The sequence below is a fragment of the Echinococcus granulosus genome, assembly GCF_000524195.1.
Source record: "Echinococcus granulosus chromosome Unknown EG_S00121, whole genome shotgun sequence".
NCBI lineage: Eukaryota > Metazoa > Platyhelminthes > Cestoda > Cyclophyllidea > Taeniidae > Echinococcus > Echinococcus granulosus.
Window position 1 is genome coordinate 22,659 of NW_020170501.1, and position 23,898 is coordinate 46,556.

The 23,898-nt window shown below is 45.5% G+C and overlaps 4 protein-coding genes across 4 annotated transcripts; 1 reads left to right on the top strand and 3 right to left on the bottom strand. All coding sequences in view use genetic code 11, as the record gives it.

Annotated features, from left to right (window-relative positions):
• Positions 1–4,749: 4,749 nt before the first annotated feature.
• On the bottom strand, positions 4,750–7,826 carry EGR_08824 (hypothetical protein; the record flags this gene model as incomplete). Its single annotated transcript, XM_024498073.1, has 3 exons — positions 4,750–4,829; positions 7,070–7,388; positions 7,584–7,826. The coding sequence occupies 3 exons, from the start codon at positions 7,824–7,826 to the stop codon at positions 4,750–4,752; spliced, it is 642 nt and encodes a 213-aa protein (XP_024347475.1).
• A 121-nt stretch (positions 7,827–7,947) lies between these two features.
• On the bottom strand, positions 7,948–10,365 carry EGR_08825 (hypothetical protein; the record flags this gene model as incomplete). The annotated part of the gene is made up of 7 exons (XM_024498074.1): positions 7,948–8,094; positions 8,171–8,398; positions 8,481–8,633; positions 8,714–8,893; positions 9,108–9,467; positions 9,993–10,049; positions 10,294–10,365. The coding sequence occupies 7 exons, from the start codon at positions 10,363–10,365 to the stop codon at positions 7,948–7,950; spliced, it is 1,197 nt and encodes a 398-aa protein (XP_024347476.1).
• Positions 10,366–11,538: 1,173 nt separating this feature from the next.
• On the top strand, positions 11,539–13,162 carry EGR_08826 (Glioma pathogenesis-related protein; the record flags this gene model as incomplete). Its single annotated transcript, XM_024498075.1, has 6 exons — positions 11,539–11,684; positions 11,840–11,901; positions 12,212–12,384; positions 12,425–12,646; positions 12,751–12,836; positions 12,991–13,162. The coding sequence occupies 6 exons, from the start codon at positions 11,539–11,541 to the stop codon at positions 13,160–13,162; spliced, it is 861 nt and encodes a 286-aa protein (XP_024347477.1).
• A 429-nt stretch (positions 13,163–13,591) lies between these two features.
• EGR_08827 (Protein phosphatase) lies at positions 13,592–22,472 on the bottom strand (the record flags this gene model as incomplete). Its single annotated transcript, XM_024498076.1, has 6 exons — positions 13,592–13,676; positions 15,800–15,850; positions 15,937–16,045; positions 16,321–16,438; positions 18,623–18,872; positions 21,889–22,472. 6 exons carry the CDS (start codon positions 22,470–22,472, stop codon positions 13,592–13,594), a joined length of 1,197 nt encoding a protein of 398 aa, XP_024347478.1.
• Between the last annotated feature and the right edge of the window lie 1,426 nt (positions 22,473–23,898).

The window sequence follows — 23,898 nt, forward strand, 5'->3', positions numbered from 1 at the left end:
CAGCAAGTGAATTACTAATGACCTGAAAAAATTATGACACTGAATGGGACGATTTGTTGACTAAGTGGTAGTACACAGACGACGTTGTCAAGGTCGTCCTATGATTGGTCAACTTTTCGCTTGAGATTCTAAATCATTACAACTTTTTCGCGCCCTGTCGCCTTTCAAAAAGCTTTCTTTGATGCATTACTCCGCCTAGAGTTGGTATTAACTGGACAGCAGACTTGACCCTTTCCTTCATTCCTCCCAATTGAAGTAGACGCGAGGACACACTAGATGATGCTGTCTAAATACCAGACTATTCTACAAGTCCATTTTCAACAGTTGCTCTGCTTCCGAATGGAGTAGGTTTTCTCAGTAGATTTCCATGCAGTCTACCCACCAAATAGGTAAATTCATCTTCCCCAAAGTCAACACAACCCTCCCATCCATTCTTCCCACCGTCGCTTCACCCACCCTCCAGCTTGGCACCCTGGGAATATATGACTCACAGCCTTGACTAGGCAACATTGCCTTTTTGCGTTGGCCCATGTTTTGTCCTACTGTGCCGCATTCTTGCTAACCCTCTCCCCGTCTGGGATAAGCAAACATTTAGCGGTACGGTCCTACGAGATGCAGAATGACGTTGTCATTTCACGAGGTAACGGTCATAGATGATGCTAATCTGATGGCACTGTTCAGAGGTACACTTCAGTAAAGGCATCTTCTCCTTATTAACGAACAGCTCACACGCTGCTTTGACGATCAACCTATTCGATGCACTAGGAAATGTACCAGATTGTTTGTCTCCACACTTGTGCCTCAGTAACCACATACGCCGTAGTGGCGTCCGCAACACACCACTCTTTCATTATTCAATCATTCGTCTGGTGCATCCTCGGCCAAACATCTGCAGCGCTTCTCCGATTGTGGACATTTCATGGACACGTAAACACAACCTGTGGACTGCCTAAAGCTCATCAGAGGTGGATGGATCACTCATTCTGAAAGGACGGCCAAGGCAAGACGACTGTACCAGACATTTACAGCGTGAAGAAAATAGCGTTTCTACCCTCTGTACCCTACCACAGCGTGTGTCAAGACACGCGAACCACTTCACCGCATTGTGGATGGAAAAGAAGCATCAAGAATGAAGAGAGGAATGAACTGCGGAAGCAAAGTGGTGAGATGTGAGAGGGAAGCCTGTGAGTTCGAACACCTTCTCACCCATCTTGATTCCAACCCCCCTCAGCCAAACGCACTGGAGAGTTGGAGTTCGGTAGCAAAGCTGTTTCCATTCTAATGAATGTCGAGCCAAGGGAGAGTGATCAATCAGTGATGTTCTACTGTAAGGATCTCAGTGCATTTTATGCAGCGTCCTCGAGTAAATTAATATCAGAAAGGTTGCTAGAATTTCTTTCGCTTTTAGCGTCCATCCATCCTTGGGGGTTACCTTTATATTCAAGTGACAACTGCCCTTATAAAAATATCATTGGCAAATATTTTTGTTGATATTTTTTTCCATTTAAATTGAAGTTCTTCTGCGACCTCCCCTATGATATTTTCACTTCTGGTACGGATCTCTGCCAATTTGGACCTCTGTATCAGCCGCTCTTCTTCCGGGTTAATCGACTGATTTATTTGTACAAGAAATTGACTGAAAAATTTTACATATGATCCACACCATGCTGCTGATGGCTCCTCCGAGCTACGCCTATTAGCATTGTCAAAGGCATGAACTCCAAAGGCACCGTATCCCAGACGCCACACCACTCGCCGTTAGTTTTGTTCTACCATTGCAAAATCCAACTCACAAAAAATTATAACTTTCCTTTGATTTATTCCTTTAAAACCTTTGAAATGCCTTCCATAAAAGGAGTATTTTAGGGTCTTTGTGATTTTCTCCTATTCTCCTATGCGGACAGAGGAGGCACTTGCGCCTAGGGACATACCATTCTGGCTGTGCCTGTGGCTTTCCAGACTTTCTCACAACCAACGGTAAATCTTCTGCCACACTAAAATGGCTCGCTTAGAAGGCAGCTCTGAACACTATGCGTCTTAAAAACCAGCCGTATCCTACAAGCACACCTTGTCACCTCACTGTAACTTAAAATTGCGCTCTTTTCGTGGGTATTTGTGACCTTTAACAAGGCGCTAAAGTGAGTTATTAAAAAAGCGCCTACAATTTTGTTTTGTCAAAAAAAAGAATAAGGAACATTTTGCTAATTTTTTCTGTATTATTTAATACGTCTTAATGGTGACTAATTACGGAGGAAAAATGGGTCAGGCTTTTATGCCCGTCATTTAATTAGTTCGTTTACACATTTCGTAATTTTCCCAATTGAGACACCCTCCCCTAAAAATTTTCCTATCAAAGTAATTTGGAAACATCAAGGGAATTTTCGTGCTTACAGTTGACTCCGTGGTGCCTTGTTTAAATACGTCGGTCTAAACAATGGTTTAGTACAATTTTTGCCACGCCTCATTGTGTCTAGCTGTTGGTGTAATTTGTGCAGAATTGTCAAATACATGCTATGGCTTGTTTGTATCTTTATTCCAATGTTTTGGGCCCTCTCACCCTCCCCACTGCATACGGTTTCACATTGTCCTCGTTACGAACCGATTTGTAGTGCGGAAGTTGGAGGAAGTGCAAAATGCAATAACAGAATAGCGCACTAATCAGAATCGTCTATCACTCAACAATTAGTCGTGTGTCACGTTGAGTAGAATAGACCCGCCGTTCTTGATTTAAAAAAATAACTACCTTACCATCACTAGGTGAGGTGTAACATGACGAGGGAGGCGATAAGAAGCACCGCTTTCTACCTCCACGCTTACGCCATCAATGCTCAGAAACATAGTTACAAATTAGGCCATCCTTGGCTCGTCCGCTCTTAAATCTTGATGATTTTCTAAAAATTTTCGTTTTATTTTGTATCCTCCTAAAATAAGAGGAGCTTTTTCACTTTCCAATCCAGCAACAAGGCATGCATTCCGCTGACTCACGCAGGAGCAGGGGAAAGTGGAACGTTTTTATAACCGGCTTTAACTTCTAATTTCTCAAGCAATACCGTGCAATTAATGTTCATCCAAATAGGTGCGTTTGGCATTTATGATACTTGAGAGAGTGGATTACATGAACACGAAAGTAGGAGAAATGCGAGTAGGTTAAGGGCTTTAAAAAAGCGTTCATTTTGTCTATGGATTGCAAGGTAGCTACAAAACATTTAATAAAAAGAAATATAATTGCAAAATTATGCAAATTTGATGATAAAGTTGATAGGTGGGTGAACGAACGAAGGTTGAGTGTAAGGAAGGATGGATACAATGTGGATGGACAAATTGATAAATGGATATTGAATTAAATCCATGGGTTTAAGGTGGATGTGTGGATGGATAAACCAATTTTTGGTGAATACCTCTTGGATAGATATTAAAATCGCTTGATAAAGCTTTGATTCAACTATGGGTTTTTTTTTCTGACGGGACACTCTATTTTATTTACAACCTTATACCCTCCTTCACATAAAAATTCACCAGTTTATCGCAACCACTTTTCCAGTACAAACACCAAATTCCACTTGTCAAAATTTGGCAAAGGACATAACTGATCTTTGACCCCTTCATGTGAATATTTTCCTTTTTTCCCAAAATGTGTTTCACAAATATGACAAATTATCGCAAAATTTTTCAGTTAGAAACAGTAGCGTATAGGCAGCACATTCCTGCTAAAAACATGTAGCATCGTAATTTTTAAAAATAAAAAAGTTATCGTGAAGTTTCTAGGGTTTTTCGTCGCCCCAAATATTGTGCCTCGCTGCGCTCCGCTATTATCGATTTTTTGGTGGTCCGCCCAGTGGCTCTGCGCTAACTGGTGAATAAGTTGGCCTAGTGTCTTCTTGTCTGTCTATTTGATCCTCTATTTAGCCAGTACAACAGAGTTAGGCACCTAACGCCTTTTTTCAGACGTTTTTTCCTCTCATCACTTTTACACACTGTTCAACCAACCCTCTCGGTGGCGGTACCCAGCCACGGCAGCTTTCATGTGTGAGGTGAATGGATGATTGACACGTCACACAAATAAATATTTACAGAGCTATTATCAGTACTCCTTCCGCCCTACATAAATATTGTGGTCAATCTCGGTTCAAATGATCTGTGGGCCTGGTTGTTCTTTTTAGCCTTCAATGCTCTTCTGATATGTGATTTGATCGCATGTGGTTAAATGGATGACCCCCTCTCTTTTCCGCCCGTGAATGATCTACCGAGGTGATTGGACTGGGAAAGGGGGGAGAAGGGACGCGGGACGAGGTAGACAGGCATTGTGGCCCAGTTGTGTGTTTATCCAAACATTAGCCTGGGGGAGGAATGATGGGAAGAAGAGGCCATTCTTTAGCAAAATTTCTCACAGGAAACCGATGAGTCACCGGCCAATTTAGCTTCGGCTAAAATATTTCCCTACCCCCTTGAAGGAGGGAGGGGAGGCATCGGAGGATATGGCAGAGGAAGCTTAACTACTGAAGACGACAGAAGTGTCAAGCATGAGTCATAGAAGTGGCACCAGACGGCTTGAAGGCTTTGCCACTCCGACTACATCAATCAACATCCTCGTCTCTAATTTGGCATTAAATTTGTAAAATGATTTAAAATTTACTCATTTCCGAGACTTTTTGATTGTTTCAAAACCCGAGAATTTTGTTTACCACCATTCAAAAGACTGGTTAACGGAGGATTTGTCCCTTTTCAGGGGTCATCTTGCTGTCACGCTAACTAATCAGAGTAATGACTCACTAAAAAGCTTGACACCTTCTTCTTGAGGGGGATATTGATGTACTGTAGTTTTGTGATTGCTGAACAAAAGAACGAGAATGGCGAATGATGTCGACGAGGAAGGGGAAGGAGGCAAAAGATGCATTTTGAATGCCTAAACAAGAGGAGGTGGTAGTCACAAATGCGAGCCATCATGGCGTGCCATAGCTCTTCCTCAAAGAAAAGTGTGGCTCACGATTTCTCCCGCCCTGGAGAGGCGAGAGTCGGGGGTGGGGCGAGGAGAGTAGTTGAGGCGCGGGTACATCAAATGCGCTCATCTGATTGGTTCCCTTTGGAGGTCCAGATCAAAGCGCCGACAGTGGGAGTGAGTTACACAGGCGGCTTCCAAGCCGAATAAATAATGAAAGCTGACCTACCTAAGTGAATTAGCCAACAAAATGACGTGGAAAAAGCAGGAATTTTCGAGGGAGAGGATCGAGGGCGAAAGGGGGTGGGTGGGAGGACCACAAGAATGCATAACACTTGGTCCCGATCTGGGTTTGTAAGCGCTCCTTTATAAATTCGGATCGTTGTTAAGTAGACTGATACGTCATTTGTCAATTTCTTGCTTTGTATAGGCACGACGTAAACCTTTATTCAGATAAGTTAAGCAAATGTTAAACAGGAAGGGGGGATGGAAGGGCGGAGGGAGGGAGGAGAAAAGTTTGCTTACCAGATGTTGGATTTGGAGGTGCTCTTCTTATTTACATAGCTAAGCGGAGCGACACCTTACAAAGTCAAGGTCGTATCGAGTTATACGTGTCTGGACGTGTTGAGTCCTGTCAAGCTACCTCCACAAACAACGGCAGAAGGCAATTGTCAGCTGAAAAGCCTTAACAACCACGTGATAGTGCAAGGTACAGTGATGCGTCATTCGGTGACAGCAAGTAAACTATAAACGCTTTGTAGGCTGTCAAATTATTCGCAAATTCTTGATATACCTTCCATTTGCGACGTCACAAAAGGTAGGGCAAGGGACAGCAAATAAGAATGAAATGGAAGCCAAGGGGATTGAATATCACGAGACAAAGGGAACAACAAAAGACGTGACACCTCCTGACGATTGCTATGCGATGTGAACGGCAATGATAGGATGGATCCGGGATGGGTGGATCGATGAATGGATGGATACGAGATTAATGGGTGAATAGGTGGATAGTAGATGGATAGACGGGTGAATGGATATGAGATGGATGGATGAATAAGTGAATGGATGGAAGACGGATTGAGAAATGAGTGGGTGAATGAATAAAAGTTTGCATAAAAGGAGGATGAACAAATGGTCACGAATGGATGGCTGGATGGATCCAGGATGGATGGATAGGGGATGCATGGATGGAAGGATACAGGATGGATGGACGGATACAGGTTGGATAGATGGATATAGGATGGATGGGTGAATGGATACGGGATGGATGGATAGAGGATGGATGCAGGATGAATGGAAACAGGATGGATGGATGCAGGATGGATGCGAGATGGATGTAGTGGGGATGTGTGAATCAATGGGTGTTATTTTGCAGTGTCTGCACGCAAAACTGTGCAATGTCCAATCTAAACAACAACGTAAACACCAACGCCTTGTTTATTCCCCACCTTTGACACAATTAATCATCCCCTCACACACACCCACGTTGTCGTGGACGCTGTGCATGATTAATACCTCGTCTTCCTATCGTCTCTCAATATGGATGCCAAATCATGAAGCCTTGCACATCGCGACCTCCTACAACTTCAAGGTGGAATTGGTGCCTTGGAGAGGAAGAAAGTAATGAAGGAAATCTGAAGACACGTAGTTTTTTTTTTTCTGGACGACGCCCGTACATCCCTCCAGGGGTAAGTACGTCAGCCGTCAGCTTACCTTCCAGAATGAATACCATCCAGCCTTCCATAGCATGTGGAGGTAAATCGAAGTAGCAATTGGCGTATTTCTTGATCGCCTTCCTTTACTTCTCTTACCTTCCCCCCTTTCGGTTTGCGGAAGTGGATTGAAGTGCTCCTAGCTTGGAGAAGTAGGCAGAGAGCGCGGACACTGGAGGTGGGTTCACAAACAACTGCGCGGCCACACAGTAGGATGCTCCACCACCTTACCTACCACCGGCTACCAGGCGGCTCTCATCCCTCCCAGAGGCATGACCGAGACCCAGGACAGTTAGAGGCAAAGGGAAGCGATGAAATGATTGGAGAGGAGTAAATCAACAATGCTACCAGCACTACCACTTCCAGAGCAGACGATTCGAAGGGAGAGACGTCATGGCTGCCGCCAACCTCTGAACGTTACATCCACCCGCAGTCGAAAAGCGGGTCAACCACTTCCGCCTAGCGAATCCCCCCGGGACGCGCATCTGACCCCCTTTCGAGGCAAAGAGGGAACACGCCCCCACCTCCTCTTCTCTCTGCTCACCTGATGGATCAACCGACGTCCGCGTCCGATGCAGGATGCCGGATCGCACCTCCGTCACCGAAACCACGACAGAGTACCACCAGTCTAGCCAAACTTTACCAACTACCCTCTTCGCAGTGCTACACCATATCAGAATCCGACCTGGTAGTGGTGGAAGACCAGCCGTCCTCCTATCGTTGAATGCGTCTTCGTGACACTACAAGCGGACAATTCGCGAAGGATCCCCTTGACAAATTTCAAGATTTCGCACTGAAGCAAAATCACAGACACATTTGACAACACCCCAGGCCACCGAGACATTATTTGACCAACCTGACTGGGCAGCCTAGGCTAGTAAAGGGGACAAAATCAGGTGCCATTGGATGCTTTCCAAAAAAAAGGAGGAAGGGACGTAGAAAGAGAGAAGAAAGTAGAAATTCGACACGAGTTTGTTGATTGTGTAAGCGAGACGCGACAAGACGTAGGGGATGTGGGGCCCTGGAGACGAGAGCGCAGTGAGTACCATTGGGGGGTAGGGGAGTTTAGTCCACCAGACCGATAGGTTAGCCGAGCGATAGATGACCTGTGACAACAAATCAGACGAATAACTACAGAGTTGGTGGCGGTGACAGATGAGTTGGGAAATGCGAGTCATTCAGTCACGATGGAAAAGTCGTTTTGTCAGTTGTAAAATCAGACGCAGGACGGGTGTGGACGGGGGCTCGTTACCATGGCAGAACAATTGTACAGAGTACGTGCTGAGACGGAAGCGATGTTTAGCTCTCCTCCGCGGCTGCGACAGCAGCATCACCGTTGACATGCACGTCCGCACTGTTGGATTGAAGTGACTGAACTGAGTCAATTCCGAGATTGGCAAGCTTTTCCACTAGACCCAGCTCCATCTTAGACTCCTCTTCTAACTTCTAAGGAAGGAAGGAAGGGGATGTCAGGGACCCTAGCGAAGAGCTTATCGCGTTGGTGGTAAAGGCATAGACTCACTTCAGGCGTAGAGGCAACGTTCTCCTTTTCCCCTTCCATGAATGCTTCCGGCTCCTCGAGAAACTCTTCCTCACCGATATTCTCCTGAAGTCCATTCGAGGATGGAGCAATTTCTACGAGAGGCTCATTTGATGACTCTGCACCGGTCACTGGGATGGTAGTGCCTTGATCAATCATTGGGACCTCCTCCGACTGAGCTTCAGCATTCCCAGTCGGATGCTTTTCTTGCTGGAAAATGTCAGAGCACCAACACATGGAGAGATTTGAACAGAACAAAGAGAAGTTGGGCCATAAAGCTGGGTATTCCTACCTTCTCCTCTTGACCAGGTTCTAGAGCAGGCTGATCCGCTGTTGCAGCCTCAACAGGTATTTCCTCCTGGACGGTCGCCTTAAACGTCTTCGTTTTCTTGAAAGAAATCTTCTTTTGAATCCAATGCATCGGGTTGGACTTTTTATGGGCCGACTAGATCACAGAAAGGGCAAAATTTGGCACCAACTACCCACCAGTCAAGAAGTTAAAAAAAAATAGACGAAAAGACGCACTTTTGGCTCCTCCTGCTCGTCGACTGCAGGAAGCGTGGCGACAGTCACATTAACTGTCGAACAGTCCCCATTCCGTTCGTTTGTAACCACAGCTCCATCAATCGGAGGAATGCTCTCACCGTTCCCACTCTCTTCAGCCTCCTTCAACTGCGTAATCACTCCCTCCGGTTCGGCAGGTGTCTGGAGAGATCAATCAAGAGCGTGGGAGTAAATCGGTAACCAAAACACTTCATCCCTCGGAGAGGAAGGGAAAAAATGGAGAAGGGAAAGAAAGAGTATCAAACTAACCACTTTCTGAGCTTCCGGAGTAATAACAACCTTGGAGGATCTGCCTCCCATTGTGTGTGTGAGAGACAAAAAAAGCACAAAGAATTCGCAAACGCGGCAGACAAACGGAGGCCACAAAGAATGCGAGGACAACAGAAGGTAGTGAATAAGGCAGTCCATACCCGTAGATGTAGGCGAGGCCTGACTCACTCGCCCTCTTATTGGTCCATTCAAAGTGAACTTCAGGTGCGCGGACAGACAGGTTGTGCAGTGGCATGACGCATTCACCGGTGCAGCGACCAATCCCTCCCCGAGTTGACATCACTCTTGTATACACACGCACGCGTGCGTGCGTGTGTAGCTTCGGCCGAGTGGTGGTAGTTATGACTGGCCTGGGGTGGGGATGGTGAGACAGACAGGCAGACGGGAATTCTACAGCTCCCTCCATTGGTTTGGGCGTGTCCGGGCTGTCTTCAATCCCACAGAGCTGGGGAGAGGGGAAAAAGCGACGACCGGGTTAATTTGTCTGACTGGCATAGCGACACTTCAACACTGGAGACTGTTTTCATCACATCTAGGAGCACTTATCATTCCCCTGTTGAAGGGGTGCCAAACTATCAACGACCATGTGGAAGGTCTGCTTGGTAGTGGGTCCTGCCAGGAAGGTACGGACATTGCCTCGATTTCTCACCGATTCGATATGCCTCTCCCCGGTCATGTCAGAGTCGCCAGCGCCTAGTCTTCCTTGTCACGTTGCCGGAGCAAGATAGCTGGTGTGCTCTTTGGTCAACTTTCCCCTGAAGCCTCTATTTTTCTACGTTGTCTGTGAGGCTCTGTCAGGTAGTTAAAACATCGGATGCGTTTTTTTTTGGGTACACCTGTCTGCCACGACGTGTTGTTGTCACTTGTGGGGACTTGGCAAACGCCTTCGACTGTTTACGCGCTTGGATGAGTGTGCATTGGCCTGGACTGCCATCACTAGGGTTACACATGATCACCCACCTCTGCTTACCTTTCCGATCACTTGGTCTCCACCCTGATGCGCTAAAGTGGCGGTCGATCCTGTCAGCTAGGGAGTTGCAAAGACTTTTGCGTTGCTATTGGCACTGTCATACACAACGTGCATGATGATAAGACGACTCGTTTACATCCCCACATTATTTGGATGGCCGGGGGAGGCCGGTGGGAGTTGCTAAGCTAGCGCGTTCCATCTGTCATGCATTAGCAGATGACAATAGTCTTCACAAGCTAGCGACCGACCGAAAGACTGACTTATGGCCCTTTTATGCGTCAACGACAGATGATCCACTCACAATCCTCCCAACACTCCAAAGGCAGAGGTCTAGAAAACGTATGCCCTTTTTACGAGGGGGTGCAAGACTCATCACTGCTTCACAGCCTATCTGTGATGCCCTAGTGATACCTCCCGAGCCCTATGGCGTGAATACCCGACACTCAAATCGAAAGGTAGGGCGCGGTTGCAAAGAAGGTGGTTTAGACCAAATAAAGTGGTTGATTTCGAACACCACACTTCTAAGACATGTCTAGGTTGAAAATCCTCCGCTGAGTGTGGGTGTAGGGGGTGGATATTGAAGGCCGATCCACCTAAGGGTGCGTAAAAAACCTTCTTTTCAAGTTTATCAGAATCATCCTGGTCTTAAGATTCGCTCTATATTCTTACGAGGCAAGAAGGGTGACTGAAACAAGAGCCCCTGTTGCGTTAGTGACGGATTCAGGGGACCTACACCCCCTCAAATTCTCATCTCACTCATGCCTTAGTGACTCAATTACAAGAATTTAAAGATCGTGGGGATGAAAAGAGCACTAAGAAGGTGAAATAGATGTGTATTTCTCGTTATCATAAAGTGAAATCTAAAAGTTGTCAAAAATCACGGAGAAGAACCTATAACAGCTAAAAATTTTGAATTTTATGGTTAACCTACTTTTAAAAATTAAGTAGCAGATGATTTACATGCACACATGAGTTGCTTGGAGGGGCTAATAAAACATAAAAGACCATCGTGGCCCGACAGAATAATTTGGCAATAATTTGCTAGACGCATGTCAAAATTCAGGATGGAGTTTGGTCTAACCACAATTGTGCCTCCACCCAATTGTTCTACAAAATTGTGTAGTGATATATCCCTTCAGTATCTTCCTCGTTATTACGTACTAAAAAATGAAAAATGGGGACAGGACATAACACAAAAATAAACTTAAGGAAATAAAGAACAAGCAAAAAATTTAAAAGTTTCTAAACGATCAATCTTAGACGCGTTGAGTAGCGTTCATTTCTAATGAACAATTCCGGTGTAAAATGATGCAGCACAGTGGACGAAGATCGACTGTTCGGCGACTGTGGAAAGTCTTGCATGTGCTGGTGGAAGAATTAGGTGGATTTATGCCCAACTCTACGACTACAGTTGCGAGTTTACCAATGTTCTACTCTATACATATTAAGTAGTATAGTGCTGAGGTGTCGTGATGAACTGCGCTGTGCATCTGAAACAGGACTGATTTTCTGCATTAGAACAATTTAAAAGTAATTTATCAGGCGCATGGCAGGATTCGGGGCAATCGATGGCTTAATTGAACCTACAAAAGTACTTCCATTTGATTGGTCCATTTGCGGTCGCCTAGGGTCAACCACAAACGAAATCGCAGTCTTCGGTCAAATGCAGGCATTTAACGTCTTGATAGACTGGTACGTTGTATTGGTCTTGCCTTTTTATGTCTATAATCTATAAAAAAGGTGTTTACATTGAGGTGTATTAAGCTGATGTGTTAGCCTCCTTGATTTTTGAGTTTTAAAGATTTCTTGATGGGGATGTAGGAGAGATTTCCGAAATTTGCTAGCAGTGATGTAGTCGAAGTATATCAAGGTGATCCCTTTCGAGGTGAGGAACTGCATGAAAGCGATGGTTAGTCCAGGTGACATCTCAAAAATGACCCCCGTTGCTGTCTACTAAAACTCACCAGGCGTTTGTCTCCCCCGCTGAAAATAACATTTTGGTGGTAAAACTGTGCCGGTCACATTTTCCCACCTATCGGACCGCCTTATGAGGTGGAAAAGGGGAGGGAGGTACTGCTTCACCCCAACTCCACACCTCCAATCTCCAAATGTGGCTTGGGATAGGACGGATTTTACAGGCTCGCTTCTCGTCGGAAGAGATGGGCGGGGCGTTTTGTCAACGCGGCACCATTCAAAAACTGATCCACATTGTTTTTTAGATACCTCCGAAATGGATGGAATTGGCCTTGCGATTTGTTTCTTCATCTTGATGTCTTCTGTCGCCAATGCTGAACCGTTCAATCTGACACCGGGAGAGCGTCAGTGGTTGATAAAATTTCATCGCCAGCATCGTTCCAAGGTTGATCCACCAGCTGCGAATATGATGTTCTTGGTATGAAAATTGTCCATATTCAACTCGGAATTGATTCTAGAAATATTCCATCGAAGTGGAGCATGAGGCAGCCTCAAAGTTACTGTCATGCGATGCAAAGAACATCAGTAAAATGGAGATGAAGGGATACAACTGGAACCTGGCATTGAGCACGAAGGGTAGGGCGAGTGTGGAAGAACTGGCGACGGCGTGGGGTCATCAAAAAGCCCATTTTAACGCAAGCAAAGATGGAAGTTGCATGAATTGTGGAGAGTATAAAAAGGTGAGAAAAAAACGTCCACGTTGGATGTATCGGACCCGCATCCGTCCATCCATTCATTTATCCGTCCGTATCCGCAAAAACCTCCTCTTCCTTTAATTCGGTAGATGGTTTGGGCAAATAGTCGGAATATGGGGTGTGCAAAGGCAGGCTGCAATAATTCAAGTGCTCTCCTCTGCCTCTACTCTCCTGGGTAAGGCTTTTCCACAATTTTATCTTGATTGATGGCTAATTTTGTAGTGTCAATTAGAAGTTGCTTTCAAGCTTGACACATGGACTTACGATTGGTAGTATAGCACTTCCCAAACCCATTCCTTAGCCAAATTAATCAAGTGTGCCCCTTTTAGTGGCAACTGGTCAACGGAACAGCCTTATCTTAAAGGCATTAGCTGTTCCGGCTGCAAAGGCAACGTGACCTGCACTCAAAATCAATGCGATCCTGAAGGTACTTCAAAGTCCAAGCTCGGAACTATCTTCTGGGGCATAATGGCCGCCATCTTTTACACATTCTTTGAGTGACAACAGGTTGACTACTCCAAAACTGTGACCTCCCACACCAACAGGTGCTACTGACATGAATTCAGTAGCACCGCAGCCGTTACTAAATGTTAAAATTACTTCGAAATTTGTTCAAGCAAGTTTCTCTAGTTTTATTTCTGGGATGTTGACCTTATTATAATCACACGCAGCCTCAACGACCTTCCAACTAATTTCCACCAACTTCTAACGTCGCTTTTGCTCATAATCTTTTAAGTAGACACGATTACTTCGAAAAGATAAAAGTCAAAATTAGAAATTGGCAGAGGGGCATTATTTTCTACCCCCGAATTCGAATACAAAGTAAGCGTTGTCATTGCTGCGCCTCCTCCACGTTTAAAAAAATATTGGCCAAGAGCAGTCTTAAAAGCACAACGAGAGAAAAGAGATAGTATTCTGTCCTCAACAATGCTACTCATAGATATGAGTAGCACTTTCCGAACCAACTACGGAGGACCTGGAGCGCTCAGCCGTGAAGGTATGAGTGGCACCCTGACTGAGTCAGGAAATCAGACAAATTGTGGGTTGCACAAAGTCCTGACGACCTTCCCCATTTCTCTCAATGGAGAGCGTTTGAAGTGGCCTCAAACGAAACTGGTGTTAAGGAATGCTTTTTCAAGGAGGAGGGACTACATCTTCCTTGTCAACTCGGCCCTTCGTCATACTCCATGGATGGTAGGGAAGTAAACACACCACTAGAGGGGTCTGTTGACGTGTCTACTGCGCCTTGGCATCGGTAGGAAACCTGCACAGTTCAACAGTTTCCGGAGAGAAGTCGCGTGTCTAGACCTCGCCAATGTGTAAGGGACGAGGATCTGGAATATCGTGGACTCGCCTGATGAAATCCACCTGCAAAAACTTAACCTCCCTTTGACGTGTTAGTCAAAAGTTTACAGGAGCGGCTGCTATGTCGCGGATCGAAAACCATCCACCAATCGGATAGTCACTGAGAGGCGCACGACCGTCCTTGAAGGCTGTCCACCCACTAGTCGAGGGATCTACTGGAAGCCTTCTACTGGCAGATGCGCATCAGCATCCGGTTGGCAAGTTGATTCAAGGCGGACGGAGTCAGCCACACCCGTCACTTGCCACGACAGCCTCCTCTGCGTGTGTAACGACCAAAACCGCACGACTTCAAAAATTGCCGACGGTGGAATAACCCAAAGAGTACAAATAACAAAGATAATGAACCACCCAAAGCGGAGCTCCCCCCCCCCCCCACCCACACAACAACACTCTCGCACAGAGTATATCATCATCATCTTTCAGCTGGTTTTAGCTTTTTACACAAAAAGAGCAAACAGCAGTTTTTGGAGGGAAAGTGGAGCGAGGGGCCGACGGGCGAAAGGGAATTTGGACAGGGGAAGCGCAGGCGGACTAGACAGGATAGGATGGAGCAGGAAGGGAGGGGGGAAGGAAGATTGAGAGATGTTTGACTTTGTCTCTCCTGCTGTAGTGGCCCGGCGAAAGCGCGAGAGACAGAATCAGGAGATGGTTCAGTGCGTGCAGGAAAGGAAGGTGGAGTTCACTCGTGAGTGCGTCGTATTTTACAAAAAAAAGCACACCAACGAGGCGTAAAAGACCGTGAGGGAGGGGAGGGAGTTTCGACATCGGGCTTGGGAAATTGGACGCAATAGAAGGTTAAACAGGGAGGAGGACAGAGCAGGGGAATGGAACAAATCACGAGGCATCTCTGCGACGCTGTGCGGTCATTGCGATGGCACACTGAAAAGGGAAAACGGGGGGAACACACACACAGGGGTAAAAGAAGACCGACAACACAGCCTCCTGTGAATGTCTAAAGGTCAAGGTCATTGGAATTACTCACCCGCCCATGTTGATGCTGAAAGGAAAGATAGAGAATAAGTTATGGAATGCTTGAAGACAATCTGCTCCTCCTCCTTCAGCATAGACACCTTCCTAGATGAATTACCAACAACCAGTGGTGTGGCGACTTCTACGTCGCATTATTCCAGCTACCCCTTCCACGACAAGGTGGACACCTAAGAGACTAAACGCTTGGAAGTGTTCAATGAATTTCCAACAAAGAGGCATCCCTCCCTTCAAAAATAATTAAAACCCAGAGACTAGGCTAACAATCCACAAAGTGTTTCTGGACTATTGAGAGTGCAGGGAGGAATTTTGCAACTTATCTTCATCGACCTCCAGTACAGCGTCGTAACCGTGGTGTGTGGATAAGAAATGGAAAGTCTCGAGACTATAAAACGAGGCGGTTGCAGGAATGACTCAACGCAGCAAAGATGAGGGGGGTAAGTCCTACTCCTTGTCTAGGTTGCCGACCCATGCTCTGTTCTCCCGAACTCCCCTTTGGAAATCAAAGGACCCGGAGGTCGTCTTCTCCACCCAATACTCAAGGGTGGGGAGCAATAGCCACCATTTTTGAAATGCTTAACTTGGGGAAGGAGAACCACCACAAATTTCTAAAGAGCCACCTACTCAATCGAAAATTGACGGAGCGAGAGATTCTAACAATTTTAACGATACTTTCTGGCGTTTGAAAGCCTTCCTACTCACCCGATAGTCGAGAGAGGGAGACCTGTTAAACAGATTCTTAGCATGACATTCCAACCAATGAGGTTAGTGGAAGGGCTAACTCACCAGTCCGAAACCTCGGGGTGACTAGAGCAGATGCTTTCGATCAAGGCGCGTCTAAAAAGGGCGATTAGAGACATCACCAACAGTCTCCTGTCCGATTGACACAAAGGGGAAGAGAAGAAAGGCACGGGAAGACTCACTTGGTGACCAAACCACCGGGAGGATAGTTGGGGAGAGATCGATTTTCTATCACGTTGCTGATGGAAGAGGAGGTAAATCGGTCGGTGTCCTTGTACATCTCGATGACGTCTGATTGACAGGTTGAATAGAAAGGCAAAGAAGGGAAAAATGTGAAAAAGAAAAAAGAAAGGGGAGGCCACCAAACATCAGTCTAAACCCACTCTCTTCAAAGCCTACTTTTAGTCAATTGCGTAGGTACAGCAACACCACCAATTTGGCCTCCTAAAAACGCAATTTGTTGAGCGCTTCATTTTTTTGTGTGGTGAGACTACGAGAAAGTGACGTAATTTTGGAGGTACTTTGAGGCGTAGAGGGCTACAGCAGCAGAAGAATAAATAACTCACTTTCGATCATCTCACGGATGGCGGTATTGAGCTCCTTGTCCAGTTTGGTCATCTCAGGGTCCGGAGTGGGCATGCTGTCTAGACCCACTATCAGCATGGTCATATTGTCTCTGCTACCCTGCAAAAACAAATGAAAAGGCGGGTCGATGGCAGGGGGATGCATTCAAGAGGGAGTAGACAATCAGGAATCATCTATCCATCGACACCAAAGATTCATCCATTCGCTAATTCAAACACCCACTTGCGATGTGGATTCCGATTCACTCTAGCCACCCACCCCGGATCCCTCCCCATCCATCAGCTTGCCTGTAACTCTATCCTGATTCCATTTCATCAAGTTTGGCGTAAAGGAGAATTGGATCTTGCGCCTCTCTGTTCATCCACAAGTAACAAGTTCGAAGAGAAAAATGCACCCCCATGGACTGAATGTTTTGCTGTTCACCGTCGAACTGACCTATTCAACTCCTCAGGCCAACAACAGTGTAAATTGAGTCTATTTCCAACAACACAACGCGATGCGACCGGTTATTATGCACCGTCACATGAGTGTGACGCAGGTGACGGAGGCATTAATACACACCCTTTAAACGGTGAAAACGGTGTGATGAAATGAAACGCCTCCTTCATGGTAAAAGTTTTCGAAAATGGCAATTTTTTGCCGGCCTACGGAGACGTCATTATATTACCAGCCTCAGAGACAGTTCATTCAGAAGATTTTATCCATACACATAAAAAAGACACACACGGACAAGGGGGATGCAGTCGTGACAGTAGACGACAAGACAAGTATGACCCCTAACTAATCATTACGGCCGGCACACGTGTCATAGGGGCAGGCAACAGTGACAGGCAAAGCGACAACGGTGATGGGAGATTCTGTCACCTAGCAATGGGACATTTGAATGTCGCAAACACTTCGAAATACGCCTGACAGTGACAACTCCAACCGTGAGGATTTCGTTTCCAATCCGACAATAGCTTTGGATGACCGTCATTTATTTCAGGCAAATGTATTCAAGAGACACTGAACGCAACAAGACACCACTTCAGATCTGATTGCTCTAGAATGGTTCAGTGGTACTGGTAACCTTTCAGGCAAGGATGTGGCAGCCTAGAAGCTGTTTGGTTAGACAAATCATAGAACCGCACCACTGACTCAACAGGGGTGGTAGAACGGTATAAAGGCGCTGTGTCTGAATCCTGGGTCGCACATACAACAGCACGTGCACTCAGTCTCGCTTTGTCGATACCCTGCGTCTGAAGTAAGTCGACGGCCTTTCCACTCACATGCACTCCAAGCGCAGAAATAAAACGTGGGCGGATGGCACTGTGAAAATCTGAAGGGTTGGTAACACGTGCAGGACAAACGAAAAGTACATTTTTCAGTGGTTTGAGTGAAAAAAAAAGGCCATTCTCGCAGGTGTATTTTCATCTAAACACGACCTAGTCACGCGTCAAGGCGGTAGAGGGTTAGTGGGGAGGAGTTAAGCTGGCTGAAAACCGCCAGAGTGAAAGCGAGGAGTGGATACACCCATCTGGCCACTCCCTGAGTCATCGATGCACACACTCAACTGCCTCATTACTTCCAAATACGCCTTTTTTAACGCTGTACCGCTCATATTATGCAGTCCCTTCATTTTTGAGCCATTTGTCGACTTCAGCTCAGGTCATTCAGCTGTCTATCCACCATTGTGACAGTTATCCATCGCGGATTCACCCAAATATGGGCGCCTCCATCCACTTGTCGCTAACCCATCTCCACCTAAGGTCAATCCATTGACCCCATAGCACGCAAAGCAAGTATACAGAATGACTAATCCGTTGCGTTCTATAGTGGAAGCCAAACGTGAGACTAATGTGGAAGCTGTGGATATGGTTGAGGAAATACCGGCTACCTGATCGCCTAATTTAACCAGTAGGACATGCGCCTTCAAGAGTGAGACTCAGACGAGGGAGACTTGAGCTGAGACCAAGCAGGCTACGGATACTGCAGCTGTAGTTGCAGATAAGTGACAGACTCATCCATACGTCCACCTCAGGTTAGTCTATCGCCTCAACCATCCAGACCCGTTCATTCAACTCTCCAATTGATTTATTCACCCATTCATCTGTCAAGTGAGATCAGGGATCCACCTGTACTTCCACTCATTCAAAGGGCCAAAGAGAAAGCTGAATGAGTATTCAAAGACCCCCTACTTGTGGGATTAGAGCATGAGTCACTCAACCATCCAATTTAGTCAGAATGGTCCTTCAAGGGGCACTCAAATCATGGGAGACTGGAGGAGAGGGGAGATTCACTCACTTTGAAGAGGGCAGTATCGATGGTCTCCTCGCAGGCTTCGGAGAGGGAGCAGGAACACTTGAGCCGATGGATGAGGTACTCACAGAGTTGGTCATTGCTGAAGACATCCCAGACACCGTCACAGGCCAGCACAAGCATCTCGTCCTCCGCTTTTACTCGTGCAATCGCAGTGACGTCGGGCTCAGGCGAGACCAATTGATCGGCCGGAGATTGGCCCTTTATCTGCTTGTAGTCAAAGTCGCCCAATGCACTAAAAATGTTAACGAAATGGGGTTAGATGGCTGCTGATGCCCAGTGATTAATGTCAGTGGCAAACAGGCGCGGAAAGCATTCGAAGCTCAAAACTGGTTACCAGCATGAGGGAAAGGGGGGGGGGAGATAACAGCTGAAGATGACAGAAGTCAAAGTGAGAGCTATGCAAGAGGGTGGCATTTATATTCCATCTTCTGTGATTTAACCCCTGCGCAAGGGATGTCCCGGTTCTGCGTAGAAGGAACACACTCCTAACACGCCACCTTCCTGACCTAAGATAAAATTGCCTAAGGATTGACATCCGAAAGCAGACGAATTCGACACAAGTTCATCAGAAAAGCCACGAGAAGACCAAAACGCTTCAGCTTCCCATGATAACGTCTAAATGGATTGACATCCGGCATTCATGGTGAAATTCGTGGAGACTCACGTCAGAAGTGTTAACCTGTAACATGGTGTGGAAAGAGGTAAGACCTGTGCTGAATGAATTACACAACAATTAAGTGATGCGTCCGAAGATTTCCGTCTTCCTTAACCAATGCGACAAGCAAATGACTTTGTTTGGTTTTTTTGTGGCAAATAAAAAGTTTCGTGGAATATCTTCCATTGAAGTAATAGCTGACAAAAGCCGTAAATTTGTTGCGAATTCTGCGTCGTAGAAAAAGATTTATTTTTCATCACTAGAAGCAAAAAGAAGTTGGCCTTAGCCACCTCTGCTTCATTTTCCAACTGTCTACACGATTCAGCATGCGGTCATGTGATTGTCGAATGCCAAAAAAGATGATAATAACCACTCGAAGAAATAGGGGGAGAAAAGAGAGGGATGTGGACGAGGCAGTATCTTTCTCTCCCTCCCACCTATCCTAAAGTTGGATGTGAGGTTACGCATAGTTCTCAGCAGAAAGTGCTTTTGTGCATCGTTCGAGAGGCCTTTTATCAAACCGACGGATCACATCCGCCACCATTAATTCCCGGTGAGTAATCCCGTCTCCAGTTCACCACACAAATCATGCACAGTCACGAGGAGATGAGATGGCCCGTGATCCACATCTATGGAGGTGGCTAGTGCCAACACTGGTTACCCTAGAGTTGAGACACAAAAGCCATCTCTCATTTAACACAAATTAGTCACCGAAAAGCCTAATAGCCAAACCACCTTATATTGATACAGGTAAAAGTGGCGCACAGCAAGTGGCGAGACTGTGATGCAAAGCCTACCCCCATCCGTTAAAACGTGGCAGATGACAACCATTTGCGTGGCAGCTTTCACCACGTGCACAGATGGTGTAAGTGTAAACATATCGTTGCGTTATCGTTCATGTCAAGCATTACTAAAAGCTGTTAATGACGCATCAGTTGATAAGTACTTTGTCGTGCGAGCAGTGCCGCGTAACTTCTTCGTTCTAATCAGGAAGAGTGCCCCACTGCCAGAATCCCATCACCTTCTCCAACTACTATATAATTAACTTTCCGGAGAAAGAAAAACGCTCCTGCAGCACCCTCGTACTTGGTCTGCAAAGTGGACAAACACCGTTTGTAGTTATCAGGCTCAACCGGCATTTTGCGACATAAGGAAACGACAATAATGAGAGGAAATTAGTAGGCTACAACGAAGCAAATTGTGCCAATTGGGTCACACTTATTCGTTGCCAAGCCCGTACATAAATAATCGCATGCATTTTACAAGCCTCTGCGAGTGATGACAAGTTATAGCACTGACCCATACCAAAAAATCACATCAACTTTTTGGTCGCCTGATAGTATATACAAATGCCACAATAACGCGTGACTGGATAAGATTCAAGTGACAATGAAAGGCAGGAGAGGAATGAATCAGGGGGGTTCTTTTAGCTCCAAAAGGCATGACTGTATGTGCTCGGTGCTGAACATGGCTAAGTCTTAATGTGTATATCTAACAAATCTCAAGAAAATGCGACGAAAATCTGCTCGGTTATCTTGCAGCGGACGCAGAAACTCAGATACCGCCTTGTAACTAAACGCCAGCAAATTTGGTACGCACATACCTGAAGTGGCGTGAGAGAATTTGCGACACATAGGACACCAGAGGCGCTCACAAGCTCAAAATTTAGAGTTTACAGAAGTGTTAATCAGATAAATTTTTGCCGCAGGCGAAAGCGCCAATCACGAGCGAGTGCATCACCAGATGAATAGGCACCAGCTTAGAGGCCGTCCATGACCAGATGCAAAGTAAGCGACAAAAATCACTGACCTCGAACGGATCTACCAACAAACAGTAGTAGAATTGGTCACACTTTTGTGTAAATTTAATGATGAGGGTGATTTCTAAATCACTGAAGAATTGTCCCACAATCAACATCCAATTCGCTTGCTGACACCATCTGACCCCAACGTAATAAACATTGGTGATTGTCCAACTCCTAAAAACCGGATTCTAAAGCACCAATACACATAGAAGCCATAATTTACTTCCTAATTGGCCACAATTTCGAGTGTTTTAGCCAATTAGGGTCCTTGCGTACACATAAACCGAAATGTAGTGCCAATTTAAAGTACCTAGCACCCCTCCCACACACTCCTAGAGTTTTTTATGCGTACATGTGTGCCAATCTCGCTTAAGCCGTGTGTGAACATTCGGTCCACTGCTAAATGAGCTGGAGTGTGGGCGTCATGTGATGCACCCACAGGAGCACATAATCCAATCCTCCACCCCACGGATCCAACGCGTAACTAATAATACACCTGCTTCCCCAGCGCACAGATGCAGCACAAATGGCACGAAGAGACAAGTGGGCTATTGCTAGACTTTTCCGATGGCTCAGAGACGAGACACCAAGCCATATAAACTATGCGTGGATGAATAGCACACTGCCGTGACGTAACTGATAGTGGTATATACATGTAGAGACAAACAGTCACACTAAGAAATACGCACGCAGTTAATATCTCACGCACAAACACACACCCCAGAAATGGATACTAGGGTTTGTGATTTCGCGCATTTCTTGAAATTTAAACGACAGAAGTAGACTCACCGTGAGACGGCAAGCGAGCCATTGACTCGAGAGAGGATGACATGGCCACCGGCGTCAGTGATTCGTCTGTGTTCCTTCGGATTAATGGGTTTGTGATCCTCGGTGCTGAATGCAACCTTGCCACTTTTAATGAGGACACCCCGGGAGTCACCACAGTTGGCAATGAAGTAGTGTGTCGGTGTGACGAACGCTACAACCGATGTGGAACCCGATTTCTCCTGAGGGCTGTCCTTGAGGATGAATTCATCGAAGGCCATGAACCCAGCAACGATACCCCCCTTTATTTCCTCAATGGCTCCATGCTTCTCAGTAGAAGCAATTAGCTCCTTGAAAATCGGTGTGTTTAGGATGTGGTCAAGAAGGTACTTGGAACACAACTCCGAGACACGGGAGCCCGCGTGACCGTCGAAGACGCCGAAGTAGCACCAAGTCTTCAGCTCCCCAGGAAGAGAGGTCTTGGCTACATGGGCGTCTTCCATTTCCATTCGCCAGCCTTGCATACTGGAGACGCCATAGGCAACATTATTACCCTTTCCCGAGTCGGAGGATTTCCGGGTATTCGGCTTGTCCAAAAAGGCTCCCATTTGTTAAATAACCTTCTAAACATCAGAATCAGCAGGTTATGACTTCGGAGAAATCAATAAAAACAGGCTCACAAAAAACGAAATGGGAAAAGCAAATGATAAGGGGGGTTAAAGCAAGTGCGCTAAATGGCGAAAACAATGAGTGAATAACTTGCACAAAATTATGTCAGATGTAGAACAATAAAAAGGGAGGCATTTCACAAAAGCGTGCATCAAGCACCAATTGGCTGATAAGGAAAATTAGTGGACCACTAATTGGAAAATATGCACACTAACAGAAGCACAAAAAATTCAGTAATAAAAAACAACATTAACGAAAACTTCGATGCATCTTAGCAAAGAATTGTAGAAAGGACGATAAATTTATAAAGAACACAAGGTCAAATACAGAAAAACGCATGAGACTGTAGGCACTTTGATGGGTAGAACACACAATCCCGGACATGTCGAAAAAGTGAGGCTGTCAAACAAGGTAACCGTACCTATAGGTCCAAATTTGGCTAATCAACATGCGCGCCCAAATTAAAACGAGATTATTTGAAGCGAAATCAGTCGATGTAAAGTGATATTTAATTGATAAATAGTCAAGTTTATGCATGGAAATATAGCAAATTCACCGTAAAACACAAGTGAGGTATCTGCTGCTACTAAATGTCTTCAGATTGAGTTTGAAGACTTGTAAAAAAGTTGTTTAAATGAATAAAACTGAAAGATTTATTACCGGATAAAGAAATTATCGGAGCTCTTAGAAGGGGTTTGCAAACAACTTTGAAAACGCCAAAATAATTTAAATCAACTTTGCAATTAAACTAGGTTAAGTAAACGCGGCAAAATTTTGGGCTTTCAGAAAATGTATATCGGGAGTATCTTCACAGATATTTTACTCGCTTAACACTGCCGTATGAAGTGCAGCGTGTAAAAGAAAGAACCTGCTTTGATTCCTGCAATAGCTGGCTATGAAACTGGGTAGATATGCACTTATTCTAATGTCCCTAATATCCATTAAATGCAAAAATATGTACTAAACGGACGGCATTGTATACGATTAAAAGGGCAATGTTCAGCTCCAAAGCTTACTGATAGGAAAATGTCCTCCCACTAAGAGATCTACAATAATTAATGGTTTTAAGGGCAGATAACCAGGACAGGTAGTTTTCTTAATGGGTTTTCATGGTCTTGATTTGGGAGTAAATGCTCTTCGGCTAAGTGAAACACAGCTCCAGTGTTGAGTAAAGCGTCACCTAGCTGTGATACTTGATTGCATCATTGTCCATCTTACTGGTAAGTGAACCAAAAATATTTACAGGTACAGATTTAAACAAATTTCTCGACTTCGATGTAGCTCCTCTGCATTCACGGTATTGTTTTTGACCTTAATCCTTTGAAAAGTAAAGCCTCTTTCTCTTAACTTGATTTGCACGACTAT